The sequence below is a fragment of the Berghia stephanieae genome, chromosome 10 (assembly GCF_034508935.2).
Source record: "Berghia stephanieae isolate SIO BIC M18660-M18661 chromosome 10, UCSD_Bste_1.3, whole genome shotgun sequence".
Classification (NCBI taxonomy): Eukaryota; Metazoa; Mollusca; class Gastropoda; order Nudibranchia; family Aeolidiidae; genus Berghia; species Berghia stephanieae.
Window position 1 is genome coordinate 10,150,821 of NC_088369.1, and position 15,000 is coordinate 10,165,820.

General features: G+C 32.7%; 2 protein-coding genes across 3 annotated transcripts in view; one reads left to right on the forward strand and one right to left on the reverse strand.

The window, feature by feature from the left end:
• Nucleotides 1–6,339, forward strand: part of LOC144956202 (sulfate transporter-like) — a 6,653-nt gene extending 314 nt beyond the window's left edge. The window contains exons 1-2 of one of the 2 annotated variants that reach the window (XM_078886640.1): nt 1,527–1,715; nt 3,612–6,339. In XM_078886640.1, the coding sequence (XP_078742766.1) occupies nt 3,638–5,902 (2,265 nt within the window). In that variant the 5' untranslated portion in view covers nt 1,527–1,715; nt 3,612–3,637 and the 3' untranslated portion in view covers nt 5,903–6,339. Of the gene's footprint in view, nt 1–1,526; nt 1,716–3,611 lie in introns of those variants that run through there. The other variant, XM_078886639.1, reaches the window with a different exon arrangement.
• The window catches only part of LOC144956201 (filamin-B-like), an 86,095-nt gene that overhangs the window by 44,800 nt on the left and 26,295 nt on the right, over nt 1–15,000 (reverse strand). The gene's annotated exons all lie outside the window — the stretch shown is intronic.

The following is a 15,000-nucleotide window of genomic DNA, read 5'->3' on the forward strand; positions in this document are numbered from 1 at the left end:
AAAAAAAAAAAAGACACACACACACAAACACAACCTTTTTACCCTATTTGATGGGGACTGCCAGGTTAATCTGTGCAAAATATTATCTTTGTTTATAAGTTTATGAGCAATGAAATGACATTTGACATTATAATTGTCTACTGACTGAGACTGCCCCTCTTGACTCCCATACTCGTGGCGTTTCAAGCCATTTGCTATTATAATTATTAATTGAGTGTAAAAAAAAAAAAAACCCCTCAATGTTCCTTCAGTCGCATAAAGAATTGGCTGCGGCTATTCGGACTCGAGTCTAAAAAAATAGTCTCCTGTAGCTATTCGGACTCAAATTCCAATGCGCATGTGCAATCAACAGATTATTCAGACTGTCAGAATTGTCTTATATGGCAAGTTAGCTTTTGTTTGTTTGTTTTTTGTTTGTTGTTATTATTATTTATTATTATTATTATTTTTATTTTTATTTTATTGATAATTACATCAAATTGATGCCACTGAAAATAACAGAATAGTATAGTAACGTAAGTAGTCTTCTTTATTTGACAAGAAAAGCAAAGTCTAGATCAAGTGGAAGTCCAGATAGAAATTAAAAAGAGCAAAAGTCAAAGTGACTGATCTAAAGGAAAATAAGCTTTTCAAACAACATAACACGATGTGCACATAAAATCAGGACGAAATAATATAAATTGTGATCGTATTAGACATGCACCAATCCTTCTACAGACTGAAGTATGGGCATGAGCTGAGTCAGTGTGATATATGGGCAAAACAAGCTCTTCTGAATACTTCTTCTATTTCTATATATCAGTTATCCACCCTCTGCCCACTGCCCGGTGTCTCCCCCACCCCTGTGTCTGCACATGCATATTGGACGTTTGAGTCCGAATAGCCATGGGAGCCTATTCAGATTCTAATCCGAATTGCCACTTCGTAAAGAATTTTATCCAGTTTAATATTAACTGGACAGAAAATGGTATCCTTTGGGCAGAACATCGGTCTGTCTATCACAAAGACCCAGGCCTAAAACTATTATGATTGTGCCCATCAGTAATCATTTTTTGTAAGAATAAAATTAAAATCTCCTGTTTGATTTCATTACCACCCTTTGACAGAACTTTTTTACACAAAGAGTTATTGAACGATGGAACTATTTGCCAGCAGTAGTGAAAGTGCAGTGTAGGCTAGCCCCTGATCACAAGATCAGGTAGGGAAATGCATTAGATCTGTTGTGAACAAGACATTCAGTGACTGGAAAGACTCGGCGACAGGCCAACAGCCTAATCAAGCGATGTTGATACCATCTATTCTATTCTATTCTAAATCTGGCATACATTTTGTTCTGTTGCCCTCCTTGAGATTATACTTTGTAAAAAAATAAAATAAAGTCAGATTAGAATTTAATCAAATCATGTCAATGCCTATTACTATTTAATTAAGCATTGATTTGACTTTCCCTCCCCTACCCATTATATTCCCCATCCCTTCCCCCACCTAATTCTTCTTTCCCCAAAAAATGAGCTACACATCTTCTGGTGTAATGATTTAAACTGTATCGTTTAGGATCCAGTCCTTCACTGGAAGGGTTTGATTTCAAACTGGAAGCCAACCTCACTCATCATTTTGACCAAGAGAGCAGAATAACATACAACAACTTTATTGTTGCCCAAGTCTCATCGCTATTTCAGCCACAGGCGTTTATTGCTTTCAGTTTAGTTCGCCAGGTAAATCTAGCCAGTCTAGTGATGATGAGTCATAGCTTTACACTGAGAGAGGGAGACAATTTTTTCGCCGTTTTGATCGATTTTTTTCTGAATTTCAAACTAATGTAGTATTCCCGTTATTATGTGTAGCAAAAATATTTTTATACTACCAAACAGTTTATTAACAGAGTTTTCATTGATTATATAATCATAATTATGATGGTGTTAAAAAGCAAGATGGATAACCCATGAAATTGATACATAAATTTAAGTGAATTAAAATTTTTAAGATAATATTTTAACATGTTCAACACTTAAGATTTTAAAATTAAAGTAATGGAAATAATGTTGAATATCTGTAGAATGTAGACATATAAATTTTATACCAGTAGATTGAGGCGTTTTTGAGATATCAGTTCACCTGTACGTAAAAGTAAGGATTTTGAGTAAGGTAAAATTGAAATCCAATCACAGCATTGTCTTAATAGAAATTTTTTAATAAACCAGAAACATAGTCAAATGTGATTCACTTATATTTATCCCAGAATCAACGAATTATAAGAATTCCATTAAAAATTGTTATATAAGGACATTCATTTAAAGACAATCAAAACCACTAAGAAAATCTTAAAGAGTTCTTATAATTTTCATAACCTTATTTTTGAGATATCCATGCCCATTACTTTTTTTCATGTACTTGACTTGCACCTCATTTAATTTGTGTGCCATATAGACTGCATATAGCACATCACTGGTGAAAGATTAGGATCATATTCACCTCATTAAGTATTGTTTCTTGTTCAGAGTTTTCTCATTGAACCAAAGGTATCAATACCTGCATCGCATTTCTTTAAATTATGTATCAGTGAAACACATTTCTTGCAAATTGAAATATTTAGATATGTCAGAATTTCACATTTATATTTATAGCAATTGTTGATAACGTCTAGAGTCTTTTAATCCTCTCAGCACGGCTCTGTACTCTTTCACAACAAATTCGACATATTTCATTTGTACTGGTGTGATGACCGTGTTCAGTGTGTCTCTCCATAACCTGAACAGAACTTAAATAAGTAAATTTAAGAAATATCTAAAATTTCCGCTTAACTTCAATGAAATCAAATTAAATAAATGTCTCTTATCATCACTAGACTATCTAGTTTTATTATTGGGTTTCTAAAATATGAAATATTCTCCTCTTTGTTGGTAACAAAAATAATTATTGAGATTCCTTTCCACACCCTCTATTCTTAAATCCCTGAATCTACATAATAAAGTATATATCATATGAAAGATAATTTTATCTTCTTTTCTCTGATCCCTCACACTTGATGGTAAAAAGTGTTGGTTTGATATTTTGAATTTTTAAATATTTCGTAAACTTATAATTTTAATATTTATTTCATAAAAAACTCTGATTATTCAAAAGAGCAAAACACAAACTTATCATTTAATGATGTAAATAAAAATAATTGCGTCTTGTAGAGGAAAAATTGGCCTTTCCATCCATATATGTTTGAAAATTATGAAAAAGATGCTGCGTCCACAACGGGCTGAGAAAATTGAGTATTTTGATGAAATTTCTACTACTCTCTGCCTGAGAGAAATTCAAAGCAATGAGATTTACCTGCAGACATAATTTATTGCCAGTGCACCCGGTCTTGACAGGTGTTATCACTGTGGTTGACAGTGGATTGTTTACATTACTTGACGGTAGCCAGTGAGGGAAGAAGTAACTAAAGTGAAAGTTTGGGCCCTATTTAAACGGCTGTGCAGCCATCTTCATGAAGATGGTTAAATTAAACTTTAGTTACAGCCGTATGACTGATGGGAATTTATGACTCGAAAGATTCATAGTTTGAAGGTTTAATTGTGAAATATTTGATTATTTATATATTTCTCATTATTTTCCTCCAGAAATTTTTAATGGGCCAGATGAATGTATGATGGCGAAGTTGGAAACTCTAAGCACAGGCAGCATGTCTGTAGACATCAACCCCAACACAGATGAGGATGCTTTTATCGGCCACTACCCAAAGCTGGTTGACTTTGAGTCAAAGTTTCGTCTTCCCAAAGAGGAGCAATCCGTCAAGGATCGTCTCTCAAAATTTATTAAAAAACAAGTGAAGAACTGTGATGCCAAAAGTGTTATTCAGGAACATTTTCCTATTATTGAGACTTTCAGGACTTATAAGGTTAAGGAGTACCTTCCAAATGACATTATTGCAGGTTTAACGGCAGGGGTAATGATGATACCCCAAGGAATGGCATTTGCTGCCCTGTCGACCTTACCTCACTTTGTCGGGCTTTACATTTCGCTCTTCGCATCATTGACTTATTTTTTCCTGGGCACAGGTCGACAACTGTCCTGGGGATGTATAGCAATCTTAAGTCTGATGATGGCCAATATCCTGGACAAGTACGACAACAGTCAAGTCGGTATGGATTTTGTCGATAATTTGATTCGTTCACGTCAGGCAGCAGGTTTACAGGTTGGCCAAGTGAGTAGTAATAATAATAGTACTCATAACATTACCAATCAGATTATATACTCTGGAATGAATAACGAGAACAATGACAATGGCACAAACGGATATAGTCAAGACATTCAGGATGCTATCACGCACCGAAGGATGGAGGTTGCCAGCGGTGTTAGTGTAATTGTAGGTATCATTCTAATCGTGGTTTCTAGGATCGGTCTAAGCCGCATCACTGTCATCATGTCCAATTCTTTGATAACAGGATTTACAATTGGAGTTTCTTTTCATGTAGCTGCCAGCCAACTTAAAACTATCTTTGGTCTGTCTATACCTAGGTATAAAGGAATTGGACAAGTAATCAGAACATTTATTGCCATATTGAAAAACCTTCCGGATACAAATGTTGCAGCATTGATCCTATCCATTATATGTATGTTGATTATTTACCTTGTGAAGAAATTCATTAATGAAAAGTACAAGAAAAAATTAAAAGTTCCAGTACCTATAGAATTATTTGTAGTCATTGCCACAACGTTGATTTCTTCCTATGGAAAATTTCATGATAAATTTGATGTGAAAATTGTGGAAGATGTACCAACTGGTGTTCCTGAACCCAAATTTCCTGATATTTCATTAGTAGCAGATTATATAGGAGATGCCCTTGTGATCATCGTGGTATCCTTTGCACAGTCGTTAGCCATGGCTAAAACTATGAGTCTTAAACACAACTATATCATCGACTCGAGTCAAGAAATGATGGCCAACGGGGCGTGCACCCTTGTTTGTGGTCTGTTTTCGGGATACATTACTGGGGCATCCGTCTCCCGATCTATTGTCCAAGACGGTGCTGGGGGTAAAACTCAAATAGCCTCGCTGTTCGCTGCTGGACTTGTACTTTTAGTGATTATGTTGATAGGGCCGTACTTTTACGACTTACCAACATGTGTATTATCGGCTATCATTCTTATAAGTCTGAGATCCATGTTTCTCAAGATCTTACTCATTCCTGAAGAATGGAGGAAATCCAAATTTGACTGTGCCGTTTTGGTGTTTGCTTGTTTTGCTACTATAATTTTGAATGCCGACATCGGGCTTCTCGCCAGTGTTATATTTTCTCTTTTCCTCGTCGTTTTCCGATCAATGATTCACCCGGTGGAAGAGATTGGTCAGATTGAAACCAGTGTGTCTACGGTTCAACTACGCTCTATAAAGCATTACTCATCAATCCAAACTTTACACTCTGTCAGTTTATTACGAGTGAAAACGCCATTGTATTTTTTTAATTCTGAAACTTTTACCAATGCAGTATTTGAGAGATTGAAAGTGAATCCAGTGGAGATAAATGCCCTGAATAAACAGAAGGAAAATGGGTCGGTGAAGCTTAACACCAATGGTGGTGGACCAAATCATGCATGTGAAGTGTCTCACATTGCAAAACCTGAAACGACTCATCTACTCAACTTAAAAGTGTTAATCATTGATGTTTCGGAAGTTGCCTTTATCGACATGATGGGAATTCAAGCTTTAGAATTTATAATTGACGAATACACTTCCATCGGCATTGAGGTTCTAATCGTCTCCATTCCTGAAAATATTTTTGGAATTCTTCAGTCCTCTGGATTTTGGAAAAAACAATGTGAGCGACTTTTCATCAATGTGGAAGCTGCTTTAGCTTCTGTTGCTACAACAGTTGAAAACCAATACGAGACAGAAACAACAAATTTATGATGCTTTTTACATTGGGGTGTTTGGCTTTTTTTTTTAACATGAATTTCTATTTTTATAGGTTACATATATGTTTAATATACTTAAACATATAGAAGGAACGAAATTGACATCACTTAGATCTTTGCTATTGTTTTTAGCCAGCATATTTTGAGTAGTTTTCACTAACATATTAATCAGACTATAAACATTTAAGGTTACACATTTAGTGTATTTGTACGTTCCATTCGACTGGCAGATATTGTGAGGTTTTTTTTAGCTAAATGCATATCATCAGTAGAAGATTTGCATCCCATTAGTTTGCAGGTATTTGTGCCAAACAGGCTGACATTACACATGTTTCAGTTTTCGGCAAGTTAAATTAATCATTTGATATTTGTTATAATATTCTTTTTAGGATTACCATTCCTATTGTAAGAGTAAGAGAGATGTGTGCCCCACCGCCCTCATACTGGTATCATGTTAGGGTCAACCAGATGCTAAAATGTGGCCCACCATCTCAAAATCGTATTATGTCGGAATGAATAAATGAATAAGACCAGTAAAATTGAATTGAAATCAGGGAGCAGGCACTGGTGGAAGATAAAGATCTGAAAAATTGTGTATGAAACAGTGCCTGTCTTTTGGGGAGATGTTTTTTTTATTTGTTTTTTTTCTTGTATTTTTATTTCTTACTTTGTCTGGCACTGTTTCATCAACAAACTTTTTCAGATCTTAAGCTTTAGAAAAGAGGATTAAGTCCTTGTAAATAATAACAAAGCTTTTTCTTCAAATATTATGGTTTATAACACAAATCTGATTCAGAAATTAAAGGTAAAAAATTTTTGCGTCATAACGACCGACAATTTTCCTACAATTCATAAGGAGTGGATTAAACAACTTTACCTATTGTCCTCAGTAAAATATAAACTTTACTCTTTCTTTACCTATTGTCCTCAGTAAAATATAAACTTTACTCTTTCTTTACCTATTGTCCTCAGTAAAATATAAACTTTACTCTTTCTTTACCTATTGTCCTCAGTAAAATATAAACTTTACTCTTTCTTTACCTATTGTCCTCAGTAAAATATACACTTTACTCTTTCTTTACCTATTGTCCTCAGTAAAATATAAACTTTACTCTTTCCTTACCGATCCTTTTCAGTATTTCCTCAAAATGGCAGGCTTACCCAACAGAAAAACAGATTTTTTAAAAACTCAAACAAGATCTATACAAAACAACTTCATGTTCTTATTAATTAAACAAAGATCATTCTTCAAAGTTTGTGATATAGAAAATATATCTGAATTTTAAATAATGTATATTGTGTTGTAACAAATGTGACGATTTTGCGGCTGGTGGTAAGGAGAGGGTTAAGGTTTATGATTATGATGATGATTATAAATTCAAACTTAGGCATCTATGTCACTCTGACATAAGCATGATTATAAATTCAAACTTAGGCATCTATGTCACTCTGACATAAGCATGATTATAAATTCAAACTTAGGCATCTATGTCACTCTGACATAAGCATGATTATAAATTCAAACTTAGGTATCTATGTCACTCTGACATAATCATGATTATAAATTCAAACTTAGGTATCTATGTCACTCTGACATAAGCATGATTATAAATTCAAACTTAGGTATCTATGTCACTCTGACATAATCATGATTATAAATTCAAACTTAGGTATCCATGTCACTCTGACATAAGCATGATTATAAATTCAAACTTAGGTATCAATGTCACTCTGACATAATATAATACTGTTTAGGGCAGACCTGCCTACCATTACCAAAAATTCGTAAAATAAAGAAATTCTGACTCCAATTTCAGAATTTCTTGAGAGCATCTCTGAGTCATTTAAACTTATTGAAAGTAAAAGTTAATGTCGGACTATATTATTTTAAGGATTTTTAAGTGCTACTCGATCTTTGTGTGGGCAAATTGTTGATTTTTAAAGTTAACTATAGTGACTACAATTTTTATTTCACAAAAATTACGAATTTTTAAATCTTCAGCTAGACAGGCCTGGTTTAGGGGCAGTAGGTTGTTACATAAAATAAGAAGCCAAATATAGGTAAAGGTTACCAAAGAGTTGTTAAAAATAACTAAACCTGAGACTTCAAAGAGATTTAAGATGAAAATGTGACCAATCGTCTCAAAACAGTATTATATTGTCGGGATGAATCCAACTCCGAAAAGTGAATTTAGAAATAAAATGATCAGAAATACGAACTTGGATTCTTTTTCAATGCAAGAAATAGAATTTATTCTCCACCATAGAGAAGTGAAATTTACACCAAGATTGATATTTGTGGCTATAAATTATAAATTCAATTTTACAGCAGCACCCGATTCATTCATCCCGACATAATATCGTTTTGAGGGAGTGGGTCATAATAATAATAATAATAATAATAATAATAATAAATAATGAAATTATATAGTGCCTAAACATCCATGTTAATCGTGCTCTGCAGCGCTTTACATAATAATTTTTTTAAATACATAAAAATCATGAATACAGATACAAAATCTATCTGAAAATGGTGTTTTATCAATCAGTGTTCTGTATTAGTGTCGATAGTATACCAAAAATAAAAATTTTAAAAAAGAACAAACAACTTGACTCAGAAATATATTTGTCTTTACTGATAAGGATTTTTAACATTTTTTATTCATGCTGAGTTGTGAAGATTTTGATAGATAATAAAAAAGCTTGTAAATATTGAAAGAACTTGGGCCTCGTAAAGTATTTTGCCATGAATTAGTTTTGATTTCATGTTTGGGATCGAAGTGAATATATTATTATTATTATTTGTTTGTCTGATAACCCAAATTGTTATGGGATCATTGTTGTAATTACAAGGCCATAACTGTGTTTGATTAACAGACCTGCCAATGGATGCACCTAATTTAACCATGAATCTTTGATGATTCTTAATGTATTTGGATAAATATTTATTTACGACTACGACGAAATTATGTAACAAAAGATTGCTACTTTTAAGAACGAATGATTTGTTTTAGATACTGCTTACTTTTTATTGTACATGTTGGTACAAATTTTGTATTTACTATAATGATCTAAAGTTTGGCTTAAGAAAATGTTTTACAATTTAGTTATCAATTTTTTTTGGGGTGTATTGAATGTGTAGTTTGTGTGTGTATTGTGAATGGGGAGAGATAAAGATTGTTTATTGGGTTGTTGAGATATACACTATAAACTTCAAGCGCCATATCTATCTAGGTCACACATTGGTTTGATCTTCTTTTAATTTGAAATTGTATATATTATATCTAGCGCTTACACAATTGCCTTGCTTTTTTTAAAATTAAATTTCCATGATGTTGTTTTATTTTGTTTGTAAGTTGATGGTATTTTTGTTATTCCGCCAATGCAATAGGATTCAACAATCCGATGTCACATACGCCCAGCAACCAGCAGCTTGATTCTAAACAAAGAAAATCTGTACTTTTTCATAATGGCGTCTGCCATTGTTCCAATAGTTTAGAACCAGTTACCAAGTTGATATATGCCATTACGAGGGAAGTGGTGTCACGACTGTTGAACCCTATTCAAGTAATGTATGAAATTACTGAGAGAGATCAAATTGAGATCAAACGTTTTCATTTAAAAATAACTCAACCGCAGCAGGTTTCTTTTTTCTTTTCTTTTTTTATTTTTCTTTGTATTTTCTTATTTTGATAACCAAATCTATATATTGTTATGTGTGTTTTTCCCTTTTCGATGCCTTTACGCCATTTATTTTTTACTCATGTACATCCGGTTCAGACATTGAGAAATCCAGATATTCCTCGAATGGAGTTTTAGTAGGCTTTGTGCAGAGCCAATCTTTCTTCTTAATGCGGCTATATGGTCTTGTGATATGACACTCACATTCGGACTGGATTGTCCAGGATTCAAGTCCCGCTGAGGGCTATTATTTTAAGATCGTTAATTTTAAGATTATACTTGCCGACAACATATTATGGCAAATACTCTCATGCCTTCTGTCTAAATTTTGATTGATGATGTATGTTTTCATTTTTTTGTTTTTTTTTTTGTTAATCACCTAAAGAAGGGTTTTGAGCCTGAACCGTTCCGTGTTTTGATATTTTGTTCTTTTACTAAAACTGGGAGGTGTAACTTCTCCGCTTAATCGCACACTCCACTTAAATCAATACACCAATCTGAACTCCTGAGGGTGTGCGATTAAGCGGAACCGACTGTACAATAATAATAATAATATACAGTAGTTTCCTATATTTATAGATTCACACTTTTGTGATGCCTACTGAAGATGTCATTATGTATAAATTATTTATTTACTCAGAATGCTCTTGTTGTATTTTATTATTATTGTGCTTTCAGTTTGAATTTTATGATTCCCGGATAACAAACTTACAGTCTTACAACAATCAGAACATATGATGAAAGAGTCTTGAGTCTGTGTTTGTGTATGTGTGTGTGTGTGTGCATGTGTGTGTGTGTTTGTTCTATTCAGTATTGTTTGGCTCTATTATTGAAGATGGTTGTGTCTTTTAAAAATTGTAAATGAATATATATGTACATCAATCAGTAAACAAAAGAAGAAGGTGAGGGATACGTAACTTTTTATTACAGTATTCTATTATTTATTTATTTGATTTACCTATTATTTATTTGATCTATTTACAATGTAACATTCATTTCTTTATTTATCTATTATTATTAGTATTATTATCATTATTATTATTATTATTATTATTATTATTATTATTATTATTATTATTATTATTATCGTATTAATTAATTAATTATTAATTCATAATAATAATAATAATAATAATAATAATAATAATAATAATAATAATAATAATATGGCCTTGTGTAAATTCTCTTTCAATGATTCTCCATTTAATACTATATTTTAATCAGTATTTTACTGATTTTACTAATATATATATATTAGCAATGACTATGAAAAATGTTTTTTTCTTTTTTTGAGAAAATTTTTTGTCTAAAATCAAAGCTCTATCTCCACTGATTAAAAATGTTTTTGAATTTTGAAAATCCATTCATAAATAAACAAGTTATGCGGTTTCAAAGGTGTCATTTATTTGGATGACCCGCAAAGAGGAAAAAAACGTGAAAATATGGGACGCTTTTTCGGCAATTTTTTTCGATCTTTGGTTGTATATTGCGTAATAAGTGGATTAAAAGGTTGAAACTTGGGATGGTGTTTTGTAAAATACGGGAAAAGTACTCGTCATATTCATATGAAATTTTACAACCAAAAAGAAGAAATGTTCATGTATTACCTTGTCAGCGACAAAACCTCCACGCCCAGTAGTTTTAGAAATATTTTACTCCAAAGTGTAAAAATCTATTTTTAACGAACTTCCGGTAATCGCACGAGTTTTGTCGCTTGACATAATCTAAAATGACCTTTTTCCCATTGTGTGCCAACTTTCAGTCATATTCATCGATAAAAAGCGTCGTAATTAATTTTTTAAAATAGCATATACGAAACGGCTTCCTCCCATATTTTGCCGCGAATTTGGGCACTTCGTGAGCGAAAAAGAGGCCCAAAGATTTGTGCGGGATAGTCATTGCTATATATATATATATGTGTGTGTGTGTGTGTCCTTTTTTGACTTTTGGCATGTATTTAGTACATAGGCCTTACTTGTTCTAGGCCCCATTGCTGCCATGTTCTCATTTATTATTTAATACCGTCAACTGGGGTAACTTTACCTTTAGGGGAAACTTTGCCACTTTAATATTGGACCAATTAGAGGATATTTAGTTTTGTGGTCATTATTTCCTTTGATAAAAGTTCAATCATTTAACCAGGATAATAACTACAACTAAGCTGAGATGACTCAAATTGCTCAAAATTTACAGAGGCAAAGTTACCCCTTAAGGCAAAGTTACCCCTTAAGGCAAATTTACCCCGTTGATGGTACCAACTTCATATATGCGAGCTTTTGAATAATTAACCCATGTTTTGTAGATGTGCTTACCTTAATTTTGTTAAAAGATAAATTTGACATAATTTTAATATGATAATTTCTATTTTTTTAAAAACTAACATGAATAACAGTAGCACTAAAATAATGATAATGATAATTCACTTTTAGATTAAAAGAGGCTTCTGGGTGGGATTTCCGACCTCCCATATTGGGCAGGGAGATACTTGTTGTGCTTTCTATACCCCTGTATCTGTTTTTCAATAATTGCTTTCTGTCTTTGTCTTGGAATGAGATTACTAAGTCTTGTCCTGACCATGGCCGGAGTCCTTGGCTGGGAGGGAAACATTCGAATCTATAGTTGTAGTTTTGGGAGATGATATTTTTTTTCCTTGTAAATCATCTCTCTATTATGTACTGTTATTTTTTTTTTTAAACATTTGATTTGTAAACATTTGAGTGTATTCCTCTCAGTGGGATCTTGTGCTAGTGTCTGGGTGAGACTTTCTACATGTTTCCTATTTGAACCATACCCCATTTGTCTTACTTTTTCCTCAAGTCCTTTTAATTGTACATCTAGAATGTCCAATTTTCTCCGTTATGTATTATTATATGTTATTTGTAATGTATAATGTAAGCATTTGAGTGTATTCCTCTTTGTTGGATTATGTACATGTGTCCGGATGAGACTTGTAGGTGATCTCAAACTAAGTACATTGGTGGTATGCTCTTGAAATCTACATCTGATCCCTATTTGTTCCCATTTCCCCTTTGTCTTACTTTCTCTTGGCTGCTTTAATTCTAGAACTTTTTACTATCCCATTTTCTTCCTTTTTACTGGCGCTGATATGACCTTAATGTGTGCAAGCGCCGTAAAACCCTTAAAAACAAAAACAATGTCCAATTTTCTTCTTTTCTACTGGCGCTGATATGACCTAAATGTGTGATAAGTGCCATAAACCCTTAAAAACAATACAAAACATCACACTAAAAGTATTTTTTTATATTGGTGGGGTGGGTAGTTTACATGGTGTGTAAAGAGGGCTATAATGTTTCGTGTTTGAAAATTATTGTTAATTTGATTAAATATTTATTTGTCGTCAGAGTTGTGATGAAATTACCACGATTTTACGAGTGATGAATAGAGAATTATTATTATTATTATTATTATTATTATTATTATCATCATCATCATCATCATCATCATCATCATCATCATCATCATCATCTATCATCATCATCATCATCATCATCATCATCATCATCATCATCATATTATTATTATTATTATTATTATTATTATTATTATTATTATTATTATTATTATTATTATTATTATTATTATTATTATTATTATTATTTTTATTATTATCATTATAATTATTATTATTACTAATAGTAACTATTATTATAACCACCACCATCATCATCATCAGCAGCAGCATCATCATCATCTATTGTATTTTTATTGTTATTGTTGTTGAAATGAATGATATAAGAACATCCCCATTATTCAGATATAAAGATTAATAATGCGTGTACAAATTATACTGCCATTCCTAGACTAGATAGGAAGAGTACCATTTATTTTATTTATATATTATGAAGAAAGATTCCATATATCTACAGTCTACAATAAACCATTGAGTTAGAGACTTCATCGTTCTTGCTTTATTTAGGGGGTGAGGAGGCGTGTTTGTTTGTTTGTTTGTTTGTTTGCTTTGGTTTTGGCTTTAATTGTAATTTTAGAACTTTTTACTATCCCACTTTCTTCCTTTTTACTGGCGCTGATATGACCTAAATCTATTGCAAGCGCCGTAAATCCATTAAAAACTAAAACAAAAACAAAACACAATATAATAATAATAATAATAATAATAATAATAATAATAATAATAATAATAATGAAGCATTTATAAAGCGCGCACTTCCACTCAAAGGTGCTCGGCTGGGTGGGGATCCTGACCTCCCATAGTGGGCAGGGAGGTACATGCTGTGTCTTCTATCCCCCCGTACCTGTTTTCCGATTGTTTCCTGTCGTTGTCTTGGAATGAGATTACTTAGTTTTGTCCTGACCCTGGCCGGAGTTCCTTGGCTGGGAGGGAAACAGTCGAATGTATAGTTATAGTTTTGGGAGATGATATTTTTTTCCTTGTAAATCATCTCTCTGTTTTGCATTGTATTATGTTTAGTTAACATATTATATTATATGATTTGTAAACATCTGAGTGTATTTCTCTTAGTTGGGACCTGTGCTTGTGTCTGGATGAGACTTTTAGGTGATCTCAAACCAAGTACTTTGATGGTGTGCTCTTGGAATCTACATCTGTTCCCTATTTGAACCAATTCCCCTTTGTCTCACCTTTTCTTTTGTGCTTTAATTGTAATTCTAGAACTTTTTACTATCCCATTTTCTTCCTTTTTACTGGCGCTGATATGACCTTAATGTGTTGCAAGCGCCGTAAAACCCTTTAAAAAAAAAAAAGGTGCTCGGGGCGTTATGAAAGAAAAGAAAATCAAAAAACAATAACAATAAATAGTTAATCAATGCACAAATTAAAATATACAACGGAATAAAAGACACGGGGAAAAAAGTTCTGTTTTTAGATTCTTTTTAAAAATGTCAAATGAAGAGCTGGATCTAGTTTTAACTCACTCAACCCTAGAGATTTTTGGTACTTTTCAAAATTGGAAAAACTGTATTAAAAATGAGCATGTACATAGATCGTTTTATTCAACTACTACTCACATGTATAAACTAAAAAAAAGCATTAACTTTGATACTACGCCTATAATTTGTCACAGTAAAATGGAATAAATAGGCATGGGGTAAAAGTACCCCGGGGAAAACAACGGATATGGTCGGTGTTAGGGTTGAGTGAGTTAAAACTTATGTTATTCCACAACTGATAAAGAACGACTTACTGTTAAATTTGATGGAACATTTTCTTACGTCAAGCAATAAAGAGTCAGCAGATAGATCTCAAAACTGTCACTGGTTTATAGGGAGAAGTTAGGCCTTGGATGTAAGGTGGGGAAATTTCGTTCATGAATTTATAATATGCATGACAAAGAATCTTTTGAGTTTTGTTTTTTTTTTTTTCCGACGCGTGCATGCATGCAGGTCTGACATCCGAATCCACTTATAGGTCTA